The sequence below is a fragment of the Schistocerca americana genome, chromosome 1 (genome assembly GCF_021461395.2).
Source record: "Schistocerca americana isolate TAMUIC-IGC-003095 chromosome 1, iqSchAmer2.1, whole genome shotgun sequence".
NCBI lineage: Eukaryota > Metazoa > Arthropoda > Insecta > Orthoptera > Acrididae > Schistocerca > Schistocerca americana.
This window is the reverse complement of record NC_060119.1, coordinates 798,847,859-798,864,445: the sequence shown is the minus strand read 5'-3', so window position 1 is coordinate 798,864,445 and position 16,587 is coordinate 798,847,859. Positions and strand designations below refer to the sequence as shown.

Here is a 16,587-nt window from a genome sequence, read left to right as displayed (position 1 = left end):
CCACCCATTCCATATCAAACGATCCCTTCCCTACAGCCTACGTCTTCGTGGTAAATGAATATGCTCCAGTCCTGAATCCCTGAACCATTACACCAACAACGTGAAACAGCTTTCGCATCCCGCAACTACCCTCCCGACCTGGTACAGAAGCAAATAACCAGAGCCAGTTCCACATCCCCTCAAACCAAGAACCTCCCACAGAAGAACCCCCAAAGTGCCCCACATGTGACAGGATACTTTCCGCGACTGGATCAGACTCTGAATGTGGCTCTCCTGCAGGGATACGACTTCCTCAAATCCTGCCCCGAAATGAGATCCATCCTTCATGAAATCCTCCCCACTCCACCAAGAGTGTCTTTCCGCCGTCCACCTAACCTTCATAACCTCTTAATTCATCCCTATGAAATCCCCAAACCACCTTCCCTACCCTCTGGCTCCTACCCTTGTAACCGCCCCCAGTGTAAAACCTGTCCCATGCACCCTCCCACCACCACCTACTCCAGTCCTGTAACCCGGAAGGTGTACACGATCAAAGGCAGAGCCACGTGTGAAAGCACCCACGTGATTTACCAACTGACCTGCCTACACTGTGAAGCTTTCTATGTGGGAATAACCAGCAACAAACTGTCCATTTGCATGAATGGACACAGGCAGACAGTGTTTGTTGGTAATGAGGATCACCCTGTGGCTAAACATGCCTTGGTGCACAGCCAGCACATCTTGGCACAGTGTTACATCGTCCGGGTTATCTGGATACTTCCCACTAACACCAACCTGTCAGAACTCCGGAGATGGGAACTTGCCTTCCAGTATATCCTCTCTTCTTGTTATCCACCAGGCCTCAACCTCCGCTAATTTCAAGTTGCCGCCGCTCATACCTAACCTGTCTTTCAACAACATCTTTGCCTCTGTACTTCCGCCTCGACTGACATCTCTGCCAAAACTCTTTGCCTTTACATATGTCTGCTTGTGTCTGTATATGTGTGGATAGATATGTGTGTGTGTGCGAGTGTATACCTGTCCTTTTCTCCCCGTAAGGTAAGTCTTTCTGTTCCCGGGATTGGAATGACTCCTTACCCTCTCCCTTAAAACCCACATCCTTTCGTCTTTCCCTCTCCTTCCCTCTTTCCTGATGAAGCAACCGTGGGTTGCGAAAGCTTGAATTTTGTGTGTGTGTGTGTGTGTGTGTGTGTGTGTGTGTGTGTGTGTGTGTGTGTATGTATGTGTCTATCAACATACCAACGCTTTTATATATATATATATATATATATATATATAGAGAGAGAGAGAGAGAGAGAGAGAGAGAGAGAGAGAGAGAGAGAGAACATTCCACATGGGAAAAATATATCTAAAAACAAAGATGATGTGACTTACCGAACGAAAGCGCTGGCACGTCGATAGACACACAAACATACACACAAAATTCTAGCTTTCGCAACAAACGGTTGCTTCGTCAGGAAAGAGGGAAGGAGAGGGAAAGACGAAAGGATTTGGGTTTTAAGGGAGAGGGTAAGGAGTCATTCCAATCCCGGGAGCGGAAAGACTTACCTTAGGGGGAAAAAAGGACGGGTATACGCGCGCACACACACACACACACACACACACAGACACACACACACACACACACACACACACACACACACACACACAAGCAGACATATACAGAGGCAAAGAGTTTGGGCAGACTCTTTGCCTCTGTATATGTCTGCTTGTGTCTGTACATGTGTGGATGGATGTGTGTGTGTGTCATGGGTGACTGGAATTCATCAGTAGGAAAAGTGAGAGAAGGAAACATAGTAGGCGAATATGTATTGGGGGGAAGAAATGAAACAGGAAGCCGCCTTGTAGAATTTTGCACAGAGCATAACTTAATCATAGCTAACACTTGGTTCAAGAATCATAAAAGAAGGTTGTAGACGTGGAAGAATCCTGGAGATACTAAAAGGTATCAGATAGATTATATAATGGTAAGACAGAGATTTAGGAACCAGGTTTTAAATTGTAAGACATTTCCAGGGGCAGATGTGGACTCTGACCACAATCTATTGGTTATGAACGGTAGATTAAAACTGAAGAAACTGCAAAAAGGTGGGAAGTTAAGGAGATGGGACCTGGATAAACTGACTAAACCATAGGTTGTACAGAGTTTCAGGGAGAGGATAAGGGAACAATTGACAGGAATGGGGGAAAGAAATACAGTAGAAGAAGAATGGGTAGCTCTGAGGGATGAAGTAGTGAAGGCAGCAGAGGATCAAGTAGGTAAAAAGACAAGGGCTAATAGAAATCCTTGGGTAACAGAAGAAATATTGAATTTAATTGATGAAAGGAGAAAATATAAAAATGCAGTAAATGAAGCAGGCAAAAAGGAGTACAAACGTCTCAAAAAGGATATCGACAGGAAGCGCAAAATGGCTAAGCAGGGATGGCTAGAGGACAAATGTAAGGATGTAGAGGCTTATCTCACTAGCGGTAAGATAGATACTGCCTACAGGAAAATTAAAGAGACCTTTGGAGAGAAGAGAACCACTTGTATGAATATCAAGATCTCAGATGGCAACCCAGTTCTAAACAAAGAAGGGAAGGCAGAAAGGTGGAAGGAGTATATAGAGGGTTTATACAAGGGCGAAGTACTTGAGGACAATATTATGGAAATGGAAGAGGATGTAGATGAAGACGAAATGGGAGATAAGATACTGCATGAAGAGTTTGACAGAGCACTGAAAGACCTGAGTCGAAACAAGGCCCCGGGAGTAGACAACATTCCATTAGAACTACTGATGGCCTTGGGAGAGCCAGTCATGACAAAATTCTACCATCTGGTGAGCAAGATGTATGAGACAGGTGAAATACCCTCAGACTTCAAGAAGAATATAATAATTCCAATCCCAAAGAAAGCAGGTGTTGACAGATGTGAAAATTACCGAACTATCAGTTTAATAAGTCACAGCTGCAAAATACTAATGCGGATTCTTTACAGACGAATGGAAAAACTGGTAGAAGCGGACCTCGGGGAAGATCAGTTTGGATTCCGTAGAAATGTTGGAACACGTGAGGCAATACTAACCTTACGACTTATCTTAGAAGAATGATTAAGAAAAGGTAAACCTACGTTGTAGACTTAGAGAAAGCTTTTGACAATGTTAACTGGAATACTCTCTTTCAAATTCTGACGGTGGCAGGGGTAAAATACAGGGAGCGAAAGGCTATTTACAATTTGTACAGAAACCAGATGGCGGTTGTAAGAGTCGAGGGGCATGAAATGGAAGCAGTGGTTGGGAAAGGAGTGAGACAGGGTTGTAGCCTCTCCCCGATGTTATTCAATCTGTATATTGAGCAAGCAGTAAAGGAAACAAAAGAAAAATTCGGAGTAGGTATTAAAATTCATGGAGAAGAAGTAAAAACTTTGAGGTTCGCCGATGACATTGTAATTCTGTCAGAGACAGCAAAAGACTTGGAAGAGCAGTTGAACGGAATGGACAGTGTCTTGAAAGGAGGATATAGGATGAACATCAACAAAAGCAGAATGAGGATAATGGAATGTAGTCAAATTAAATCGGGTGATGCTGAGGGAATTAGATTAGGAAATGAGACACTTAAAGTAGGAAAGGAGTTTTGCTATTTAGGGAGTAAAATAACTGATGATGGTCGAAGTAGAGAGGATATAAAATGTAGACTGGCAATGGCAAGGAAAGCGTTTCTGAAGAAGAGAAATTTGTTAACATCGAGTATAGATTTAAGTGTCAGGAAGTCGTTTCTGAAAGTATTTGTATGGAGTGTAGCCATGTATGGAAGTGAAACATGGACAATAACTAGTTTGGACAAGAAGAGAATAGAAGCTTTCGAAATGTGGTGCTACAGAAGAATGCTGAAGATAAGGTGGGTAGATCACGTAACTAATGAGGAGCTATTGAATAGGATTGGGGAGAAGAGAAGTTTGTGGCACAACTTGACTAGAAGAAGGGATCGGTTGGTAGGACATGTTTTGAGGCATCAAGGGATCACAAATTTAGCATTGGAGGGCAGCGTGGAGGGTAAAAATCGTAGAGGGAGACCAAGAGATGAATACACTAAGCAGATTCAGAAGGATGTAGGTTGCAGTAGGTACTGGGAGATAAAGAAGCTTGCACAGGATAGAGTAGCATGGAGAGCTGCATCAAACCAGTCTCAGGACTGAAGACCACAACAACAACAACAACAACAACATCAATCAGTATTATGAAAGACTATTTTTGTGACAGTTTCATACCAGAGAAGAAATCCGAAGTAATGTGAATTTTAACTAGCAAGTTGCCTCAACAAAATAGGATAGAACTTTGACATGGTGATTTAAATTTAAAATTACTAAAACAGAAGTTTGCAGTTTGACCTGCCCCAATGGAACAGCTTTGCAAGTAGGATCAATATGGAGTTAGATCTGATGCTTCAAGTGACTACTAGGTCAGACATGGATTCAGTTCCTGTTGACACTGTTGGTAAGTGGGATTTCCTTAGACATGACGTGTATCTCAGTAGGAATGAGAAGGCTAAAGTGGCTGGGTTGCTAGCAAAATCCTGTGGGGGGCGAGGGCCATCAGTCGCTTTGCAACCAATGACTCGTGGGAGTACCCTTTTTCTTCTTCTTCTTTCTTCTTCTTCTTTTTTCTTCTTCTTTTTTTCTTCTTTTTTTTCTTTTTAGAAAAGATCAGTGTCCACTGCTTCAACATTGAAAGTAATTAAGTTTTATGAGAAACTCAGGCAGGCAGGTACTAAAGATGTTAAAATATCACAAGATTCTTGTAAAAGTACAGTGAAAAATAATGTTAGTATAGTGCTTCAGTATATCAGGGTATTAAAAACCAAAGTACAGCAGCTTCTTGTTTGTTTGGAAGATTTAGAAACTGAGGATGTAACAGGTATACTATGCCTGTCTGAACATTATACAGCCACAGATACGGAAAAGTAAATGTAACTGGATATAAGCTTTCAGCACATGTACGAGGTCTGTTCAAAAATTTCTGAAATATTCTTAATTTCAAGCTAGTGGCGTGTTGGAGCAAAATGCAGCTGGCGTCCCTGCACATGCTATGTTTAATGTGTAACTTCCAGAAGTTTCATTGTTGTGTGTCTGTTAGTTATTGTTCAGTGCTGTATTGAGTAGAACATTGTGTTGCACAGTTTGTGAATTTCGATATGGCAGAGTTAGAGGAGCAACACGTCTGCATTAAATTTTGTGCGAAATTCAAGAAAACCTTTACAGAGACACACCAAATGATGCAGGAAGCCTACAGTGATGAGTGCTTAAGCCATACTTGGTGTTACGAATGGTTGGGAAAGTTTCTAAGTTTCTCCAAGACAAAAAGTAAAGCTCATCAGGTCAAGTCAAATGTCAAAGTCATGCTGAAAGTTTTCTTTGACTTTGAGGGAATAGTTCATCATGAATTCGTGCCACAGGGACAAAATGTTCATCGATGGTGCTACCAGGACATGTTGCAACACCGGCAAGAAAATGAAAGAAGGAAATGGCCTGAAAGGTGATTTAACAATTGCAAATTTTAGGGAAAGCTTTCAGCAGTTAGATTGGGATGTGGTAAAATGGGAACCTGATGCTAATTTAAAATATATCTTATTTTTTGACATGTTTGTGAGTATAATTGAAAACTGTTTCTCCAAGAAAACATTGAAAAATGATTGTAAAAACCATGTCAAAAGACATGGCTTATGAAAGCGTTACAGAATCTTGAAATTGGAGAAGGGAAATGTATCTAATAGCAAGAAAAATCAATGACCCAGAAACAGTCAAATATTATAAAAATTACAGTACTAGGTCAAGGGAAGTTATTAAAAATCCAGAAGTATGTGTATTATGTCTGAGATTAGCACATCTCATAATAAAATTAAAACAATTTGGAATATTGTTGAAAGGGGAACAAGCCTTAGCCCATTAATGTCAAATTTTGCCACACTGTCCTAATGGATACATTCTCTGTACATCACACATTGACTTCTGCAGTTATTTCATTCAGTGTTGCTTGTCTGTCACCAATGACAGCTCAATGCAAATGCTGCTGCTCTCGGTCATTAAGTGAAGTCCATCAGCCACTGAGATGTCCATGGTGAGAGGTAATACCTGAAATTTGGCATCCTTGGCACACTCATGATACTGTGGATATCAGACTAATGAATTCCAAAATGGAATACCCCATTCATCTAGCTCCAGTTACCATCCCACATTCAAAGTCTGTTAATTCCCATCTTGAGACTGTAATCATGTCAGAAATATTTTCTTTTGAATCACCTGAGTACAAATGACAGCTCAACCATTGCACTACTCTTTTATACCTTGTGTACACTATACTATTGCCATCTGTATGTCCTCATATCACTATCCCATGACTTTGGTCACCACAGTGTACATAATTAACAATATTTGGTAAGTGAGATTTTCTTATGATGATGACCCAGAAATTCAGACACATTGTAGAAGCAGTGGTCAAGCAAGAACTGTTTCAACTTTACGTTAAATGTATTCGATGTTTGTAGGCATTTTAAGTAAGAAGGCATATAATTACATAACTTCAACTCCAGTATGATACACATCTCCTTTTCATAAGATTGTATTTACTGTGTATATGTATAGATTCATCTTCTGCCTAGTTACATATACAAGTATATGATAGTTATGTTTGAATGTTTTTTTTTATGTGTATAACCAAGCCAGGGACAGTATTTTCAAACTTTTAAAATGGAGGCAACAGGAATCCCTACATTTAGCTTTCATTATCATCCTGATAAACTTTTTCTGTGTTTTACATGTGTTTTTTAAAATTATTCTGTGCATCGGTAGTCACTATGTACCACCATGGCACAGTGTCGCCTCAGGCAACAGGTGAGCAGCTTGTATTTTGAGTGAGAATCCTAACAGCGTATGTTAGTGTATTCAGTTTATTTTATTTTATTTATTTATTTATTGATTTATTTATTTATCTATAGCATATACAGTTCTGTACCGTAAATGGCATAACATCATTAATAAATATAGACTTTGAACAGAAGTCTGTAGCTAAGCCAGAGTATTCATAATCTTTGAATATGAGCATTGATGAGAAAATGAATAGAAAAAAACTCATTCCTGATCTGTTGAAACATTTGGGTTCAGCTAGGGTTATTGCAAATTTTAGTGATGTCAGTAAATTAGCCTACTATGCCTATTTTCATTCACTGCTCTCATATGACATCATATTTTGGATTAATTCATCATTAAAGAAAGTTTATAATCAGAATAATCGCTGGAACCCACTGAAGGTCATCTTGCAGAGTTTATTTTAGGAACCAGGAATATTCACAGTAGCTTCACAACATATATAAATGCATTTATGAAATTGTTATTAATAACTCATTCCAGTTCAAAAGCAGTAGCAATGTGCATAGGAGAAAGTCTGATCTTCACTATCTGGGTTAAATCTAACTACAGCACAGAAGGGGTGTGAGAGTTATGCAGCCACAAGAGACTTTCGTCACTTAACAAGTAGTCTGACAGATAGCCAACCAGTATTTGAAAACAAATTAAAAGAATTTCTGTATGACAGCGCCTTCTACTCAATAGATGAATTTATGCAATCTAAGGGCTAGGAAAGATGATGAGGCAAAGCCCTATTATCACTAATTTGTACAAAGTTCAACCATCAGTGTCCTGAGTGCCAGATTATCATGAAAACTGTGGCCCAGCTGAGTCCGTAGCACACTAGATAGGGATTGTGGAACCATCTAAAATTTAGTTGGAGCCTCGGAGAGAACTCCTTTCATGATCACAGTGTTATGCAATCAACAAATCATGTTCTAAAAAATTGTGCAGAACACAAACTTTTTGGCAGCTTAAAATCACTCCACATAGTTGATGAGCAGACAGTTTACTGGATTGAGTCTTGCAACATCTTCGTTTACATTAAATACCTTCTTCTCTGCTTGGCCTGCAGCTTGCATAAGCTGACATTACAGCTTCATTGTACTACTGACAAAATTAGCCGCAATTTTTTTTTATTATATCTTGTGGATTACACAAATTCACAATCAATTTGTATGCACATGTGCCACCATCAAGTGTTGCAGGTGACATTACACGTATACAGGCTGTTACAAAAAGGTACGGCCAAACTTTCAGAAAACATTCCTCACACACAAATAAAGAAAAGATGTTATATGGGCATGTGTCCGGAAATGCTTACTTTCGATGTTAGAGCTCATTTTATTACTTCTCTTCAGATCACATTAATCATGGAATGGAAACATACAGCAACAGAATCTACCAGTGTGACTTCAAACACTTTGTTACAGGAAATGTTCAAAATGTCCTCCATTAGGGAGGATACATGCATCCACCCTCCGTCGCATGGAATCCCTGATGCACTGATGCAGCCCTGGAGAATGGTGTATTGTATCACAGCCGTCCACAATACGAGCGCGCTCTACATTTGGTACCGGGGTTGCGTAGACAAGAGCTTTCAAATGCCCCCATAAATGAAAGTCAAGAGGGTTGAGGTCAGGAGAGCGTGGAGGCCATGGAATTGGTCCGCCTCTACCAATCCATCGTGCATGAACCACATATTGTGTCGTACTTGTAAAGGCACATGTTCTAGCAGCACAGGTGGAGTATCCCATATGAAATCATGATAACGTGCTCCATTGAGCGTAGGTGGAAGAACATGGGGCCCAATCAAGACATCACCAACAATGCCTGTCCAAATGTTCACAGAAAATCTGTGTTGATGACGTGATTGCACAGTTGTGTGCGGATTCTCGTCAGCCCACATGTGTTCATTGTGAAAATTTACAATCTGATCACATTGGAATGAAACTAAAATGAGCTCTAACATGGAAATTAAGCGTTTCCGGACACACATCCACATAAGATCTTTTCTTTATTTGTGTGTGAGGAATGTTTCCTGAAAGTTTGCCCGTACCTTTTGGTTACACCCTGTATACGGCCAAACTTTCAGGAAACATTCCTCACACACAAATAAAGAAAATATGTTATGTGGACATGTGTCCGGAAACGCTTACTTTCCATGTTAGAGCTCATTTTATTACTTCTCTTCAAATCACATTAATCATGGAATGGAAACACACAGCAACAGAACGTACCAGCGTGACTTCAAACACTTGTTACAGGAAATGTTCAAAATGTCCTCCGTTAGCGAGGATACATGCATCCACCCTCCGTCGCATGGAATCCCTGATGCGCTGATGCAGCCCTGGAGAATGGCGTATTGTATCACAGCCATCCACAATACGAGCACATTTGGTACCGGGGTTGCGTAGACAAGAGCTTTCAAATGTCCCCATAAATGAAAGTCAAGAGGGTTGAGATCAGGAGAGTGTGGAGGCCATGGAATTGGTCCGCCTCTACCAGTCCATCGGTCACCGAATCTGTTGTTGAGAAGCGTACGAACACTTTGACTGAAATGTGCAGGAGCTCCATTGTGCATGAACCACATGTTGTGTCGTACTTGTAAAGGCACATGTTCTAGCAGCACTGGTAGAGTATCCCGTATGAAATCATGATAACGTGCTCCTTGGAGCGCAGGTGGAAGAACATACTGACGAAACTAAAATGAGCTCTAACATGGAAATTAAGTGTTTCCGGACACATGTCCACATAACATCTTTTGTTTATTTGTGTGTGAGGAATGTTTCCTGAAAGTTTGGCCGTACCTTTTTGTAACACCCTGTATATCACTGTCTTCTACCTCTGTGTGAGAGTACTGTGAGATTTTATCTTATACTTGGATCTAGATGGAGTGATGTCGATAAATCATCATGGAAAATAAAAGAACTTATGTTCTATGTTGTTAACATGAGTTACATATTTACTTTCATTACTGTTCTTCTATAGCAAATGAGTGAAAATATATATGTGACCTATGTTAACAACATAGTACATAAAAGAACTTGTTTTTCAAGATGAATTGTGGGTGTCAATACATCTAGACAAAAATATAATACAACATAAAATCTGATAGTATTATTACATAGATGTAGAAAAGATGATGTATAAATGTAATGTCAACAGGAACACTTGATAATGGGACTTATGCCTAAACGAGCTTGTCATAATTTTATGTAATCAACAAGAAATACACAGTTCACAGCTAATTTTGTCAAAAGTATAAAGGATATCTTCATTACCAACAAAGAGTACTGAGTGTCATGAATAAAGTTTCTATGTATGTATGTATGTATGTATGTAATTTTGTACTACTAATTCACATTTGTATCTGTGCTGCATACATGAGTAATAAGCTGACTGATGTCATGCCTACAAAGTTATGGATTTGTTATTGATTTCTATGCTTAGATTTGTTGTGATTTGGTTATTATTAATACAGTTTTCCTGCAATTGTTGATGACAATAAGAAAAAGTTAATAGATGATTTCTGTACAGAAGCTCTTCATTACTATACTTTCTTTTTGCCTCACAGGAAATCCAAATGCTGAGAAGCACCAAACAAAGTCTGGAGAAGAAAACACAATTTTTTGAAGAGCAAATCAGCTACTACAGTGAATATATTCAAAAATGTCTGGAGAATCTGAATGCAGGTAAAAGGTAAGTAATCATAACATTATTATGCTTATGGAAATTGTGAAAATAATTGTACTACTTCTTTGCAATAGTTAGATAAATGACTTTGGTAGACATGGTTAAGATACTACATGTCACATAGTGAGATAATTGCTCAAGCCACTTTAGTTAATTTGCTGTGAAAATAATATCGTTTTTGCACACTGTAACTTTAAAAGTAAACTACGTAATATATCCGAATACTTTCTGCGCATTTTAAATCCAAACAGTTATCACAAGGGAAGAGAAAATGACTACATGGGCTGACTACATATCTCAGATGTATTAATCTTTGAAAAATTCTGGATGGAATGTAATTATGTGTGTTGAAAAATATTGCAACTGTCCAGATCAAAGGTTCATCATGCAACAGATAAGTGCAAAGATCTTAGACCAAGTCTTTCATAAGAGTTTTTTCCAACACTGCACCACAGATTAGCAGTGAGCAGGAGACCCAGGTTTGAATTCTGGCCTTGGTTCAAATTTTCATTCATCCCTTCAGTTGGCAACTATACATCACAATAGCATTCTTTTAAAAAACCAGGATTGAATGTAACAATATCATGAAAAATATAGTTGCTACTCACCACATAAGCACATACACATGCACACACGCGACCACAGCCGCACTGCAAGCAGCTGCCCATGATGAGAGGCGCAGTCAGGTGGTGGGGGTAAGGAGGAGGCTGGGGCAGGGAGGGAGAGGGATAGCAGGGTAGGAGTTGGGGACAGTAAAGTGCTGCCTCTACCACCATACAGTGATGAGATAGAGAGATGATAGGGCAGCTAAGTGCAGTTGGGCAGGGGAGGGTATGGGAGATTAGTGGAGCAGAAAAGGAGAGAGGTGAAAAGACTATATGAACGTTGGTGAAACAGAGGACGGTATAGAGCTGGAATCACAACAGGGCAGGGGCTAGAGGTAAGGACAAAGCCTAATGCAGGTTGAGGCCAGGAGGGTTACAGGAACATAGGATATATTCCAGGGAGAGTTCCCACCTGTGCAATTCAGAAAAGCTGGTGTTGGTGGGAAAGATCCAGATGGCACAGGCTGCGAAGCAGTCATCAAAATGAAGCACATTGTGTTGGGTAGTGTGCTCAGCAATGGGGTGCCCCAGCTGTCTCCAATGCCTTATCTCTCCAGTTACCCATAACCACCACCACCACCACCACCACCATCACCACCACCACCTCCCAAAGTCCCACCATCTGGCCACAGAGTAGCATTTCCCTCATGACTCAGTACCATCCAGGATTGGATCAACTGAATCACATTCTCCACCAATGTTTCAACCACCTCTCATTGTGCCCTGAAATAAGGAATGTCCTACCCACTATCCTTCCCCATGTCTCCCAAAGTGGTATTCCGCCAGCCACCGAACCTACACAGTATCCTCTCCATCCCTACACAACTCCTGCTTCCAACACCCTGCCTCATGGTGCATAATCCTGTAATGGACCTAGATGCAAGAGTTGTTCCATACATCCTCCCACCACCACCACCACCACCACCACCACCACCACCACCGACTCCAATCTGGTCACAAGCATCACCTATCCTATAAAAGGCAGGGCTGCCTGTGAAACCAGTCATGTGATCTACAAGCTAAGCTTCAACCACTGTACTGCATTCTATGTAGGCATGACAACTAATAAGCTGTTTGTCTGCATAAATGGCCACCAATAAACTGTGGACAAGAAACAACTGGACCACCAAATTGCTAAACATGCTGCCCAGAATGACGTTCTTCGTTTCAGTGACTGCTTCATAGCCTGTGTTATATGGATCCTTCCCACAAACATCTGTTTTTCTGAATTGTGCAGGTGGGAACTCTCCCTGCAATGTAGCAAATGTTCCCATAAGCCTCCTGGCCTCAACCTTCTTTAGTCTTTGTCCTTACCCTCTAGCCCCTTCCCTGTTCCCATTCCAGCACTACAAAGTACTCTATTCCACCAATGCACCCTGTCTTTTCACCTCTCTCCTTTTCCACTAATCCTCCTCTGTCTAACCTTTTGATTACACCTAGCTGCCCTCTGCCCTACCCTCTCTCCACCTCGTCCCCATATGCTCCTACAAGCGGAACTTTACCATCCCCCACCTCTACCCTACTATACCTCCCCCACCCTGGCCCATTCTCCTCCTTACCCCCACCACCCGGTTGAATCTCTTTGTCATGTGCAGCTGTTCACTGTGTGTGTGTGTGTGTGTGTGTGTGTGTGTGTGTGTGTGTTTTTCTATCTCCAATGAAGGCTTTGTTGGCTGAAGCTAATTTTTTGACAGTCTCTTCAGTGTTTCTATCTGCAACACAGCGTCTCCACTATACGGTAAGTAGCAATTATCTTTTTCATAATATTGTAACATTCTTTTAAATTTGGCAACTTTGTTTTGGTTAATTATAAACTTGAAAACAGTGTTATATTTATCATTACAAGGCACATGATTCACAATTCTTCCACACAACATTAAATAATGAATAAATTAGAAGTGTAGTTTAAAAATTATAATAATAAGATTAATAATAATTTATTGTTATTGTCATTGTCGTCGTCATCATTAATACACTGTATCAACTAAAACACTAAAAAAACTGTGTATCACTTTCTCTGATACAAAATTCAAGGCTGTTACATCACAGCATGCCTTCTTTTTGCCATGGTCCTAATATGTATTCTGATTAAAGACTAGGAAATTTGGAAAGCTTATTATTCAGCAGTAGTACATAATTTTTGCAGCTATCAGTTCTCATCTGAGTATTCCCATTTCGGCAATTTTTAAGAAGGTGCTGCTCTTTTAACATAGAAATAGATTATATTTATGCTCTTGTTTTCACATAGTAAGATATTCTACAAAAAAGAGAACATTTGGTGGATTAAGCGGTATCAATTACCTCCTGAGCTTTTTAGTGGAGTGAACAATTGTAAGCAAACAGACAACATTATCTTACAGTATGGGAACTTCAATTGTAGAATGCGCATGTCAGTTCTAAAAATGCATCCAGTAGCAGAATAAGTTTGCTCCATTTGATTTATTGTGTTAAACTGATTTGATTTGAATGTGCACAAGAACATTTGAAGAATTATCATTGTAGTGTGTGTTTTTATAATTTTATTTTTTAAAAATATTTTATCAAATCATCATCATCATCATCATCTTAACAATTAATATTATCAACAGGTGGCACAATTGTGAAGCTTTATCTGGCAATCAGGTTGCTGGACTCAATCAGGTTCCTAACTATTTAATTCACATTTTATTCATGTATGCCATCGCGAAAGACTTTTTCAGATAGTATAGTTCTGAAATTATGCAAATTTCGCTAAATGTCAAAATTTTGTAGGCCCCAAAAATGGGAAGTATAACTGATCAAAAACTCTTCTTGGCATTTAGGGCTTTAAGATAACTGAGTTTCTCAGAAGGCTATACACCAACGTTTTACACATTGGAAAATATCAAACTAAATGTTACTACTTACCATAAAGAAGACACGTCAAATTACAGACAGACACAATTAAAAGACACTTAAATAGCTTTCGGCCGCAGCCTTCATCAGTAAAGGAGAGACACACACAATCCACATAAACACAGGGAAGCAAATAACATGCAAATATGATCACCAACTCCAGCATCTCAGGCTGGAATGCAGCTATCACGTGGGGTGCAAGCAGCAATCTGGAGGGGGCAGCGAAGGAGAAAGAATAGTTGTGTATGAGTAGGAAGAGAGATGAACACTGTCTGGTAGAGAGTGCAGGGACTAGGCTGCCAACAAACACAGCATCAGGAGATTGTGGGGCAGAGAGGTGGAGAAAAAAGGACCAAAAACAAAGAGGAGTGAGGAAGATGAGCGGATGCATTGGCAGAGGGCTGCGAATAAACAGGGTGAGAGATTAAGATGGTTAGTAGATGATAGAACAGAGGGTAAGGAAACTGTTGGGTGGAACATGTGGGAACAGTATGCTACTGCAGATTGAGGCCAGGATAAGTACAGAAGCAGAGAATGTGTTGTAAGGATAACGCCCTTGTGTGCAGTTCAGAAATGCTGTTGGTGGAGGGAAAGATCCAGATGGCTTGGGTAGTGAAGCAGCCATTGAAATCAAGTGTGTTGTGTTCAGCTGCATGTTGTGCCACATGGTGGTCTACTTTGCTCTTGACTACATTTGGTGGTGTCGTTCATCCTGGTGGGCAGCTGGTTGGTAGTTACCGTATTTACTCGAATCTAAGCCGCACTTTTTTCCCGGTTTTTGTAATCCAAAAAACCGCCTGCGGCTTAGAATCGAATGCAAAGCAAGCGGAAGTTCTGAAAAATGTTGAAATGCGCTGCCACAACTAACTTCTGCCATCGAATATACGTAGCGGTACACAGGTATGCTTTGTAGGCACAAAGATAAATACTGGCGCCAAAACCTCTGCGTCAGTAAATAAATTAAAAAAAAAAAAGGTGGAGGACGAGCTTTTCTTCTCCGCCTCGAGTTTTGACCACTTCATTTTCATACAATATCCAACGAAGTAAATACAAATTCCGTATTGTTCATCTTCTAATGTAGCAGCATTTCAATGTACTACGAAAATCCGACTGGCAAGACTGTTTGGGATGTTTGTCAATACGGCCAACTCCACGTTCTGAATTTTTTCCTACCTGTGAGAAGAGATGGTTGCTAATAGGAACTTGATGAATTGTGAATCACATGCAGTATTCTCTTCACCATAAGAATAATATGAATATAAACATTTTGCCATGTATTCTTTCGTGTTTGCTGCTATATAATTTAAATCCTGCCTGCCTAATAAACTACGAAACTAGAGTGAGACAACAGTAAACGCGGAAGGGTATACGTATTGTGTCATGTTTATATTCGTATTATTCTTATGCCTAATAGTGATACAGTCAGAAATGAAGCACGGCAACTGACTAGATTTTTAAATCTAAGATGACTCTAATTTCTGTGCAGAATGTAATGTACTAAAGAGATGCCAGCAAAGATTTTCAAACGGAGAAAAATTTTCACTACACTCTCGTTTAGAACATCATTTATCATACGCAGTCTATTATTTGGTTCTTGCTTATCATTATCAAAGAAAGCAGTGGTGTAAGTAACAAAAAATAGCAGTCTCTTGCCATTTTTTTGCTAATGAGACGATTCCTCTTTTTTTTTGTAAGCGGCGGTTGCTCGCACAAAAGCAAGCCATGCCGCGAGCGGCAACAGGCTGTAAACACGCACTATCAGAATGCGACAAACAAGTATGACACAGTTCAGTAATGCATTTTCAGCTTAGAGTGACGTAAACACCTATAACAAAGAAAACGACACTTATCAGATCAAAGCAAAATAAGCAAACGATTTAAACCAGACAAAGCACGTGCAAAAGGAAGGGTACCCGTATAAATACGGACGGAGCGCCTGGCGCATAGCAATGGCTACCTGATAAAGCTTAACTGCTAAGCTTACGACTTGAACCAAACTACTGTAGCTGTATCGTCATTCATTCGACCTAAATTGTGTCTTATATTACAATGGACCAACTTTGTTTCGATTTGGAGCTGCAGCCTAAAACTTTTCCCTCCCCTTGAATTTCGAGTCTCAAATTTCAGGTGCGGCTTAGATTCGGGAATTTTTTTTTTCCTTGATGTCGAGTCTCATTTTTCAGGTGCGGCTTAGATTCGAGTGCGGCTTAGATTCGAGTAAATACGGTACACCAATATAAGAAGCTGATCAATGATTGCAGTGGAACTGGTATACGACTTGGCTTCTTTTATAGATGGCCTGGCCCCTGATGGGGTAGGATAAACCTGTGATGGGATTGGAATAGGAAGTGCTGGGTGGTGGATTGAGCAGGTTTGGTACCTGGGTCTTCCACTGGGATATGAACCTTGTGGCAAGGGATTGCGATTGGCAGTGGCATAGGGATGGAGGATGTTGTGGAAGTTGGGTGGGCGACAGAACACCACGTTAGGAGGGGGTGGGAAGCATCTCGGGTAGGACGTCCCTCATTTCAGGGC

The 16,587-nt window shown here is 40.3% G+C and overlaps 1 protein-coding gene across 1 annotated transcript in view; it reads left to right on the top strand.

Moving 5' to 3' along the window:
- Positions 1-16,587, top strand: part of LOC124612604 (ras GTPase-activating-like protein IQGAP1) — a 340,604-nt gene that overhangs the window by 307,298 nt on the left and 16,719 nt on the right. The window contains exon 30 of the mRNA XM_047140897.1: positions 10,455-10,579. Within this exon, the coding sequence (XP_046996853.1) occupies positions 10,455-10,579 (125 nt within the window). The remainder of the gene's footprint in view (positions 1-10,454; positions 10,580-16,587) is intronic.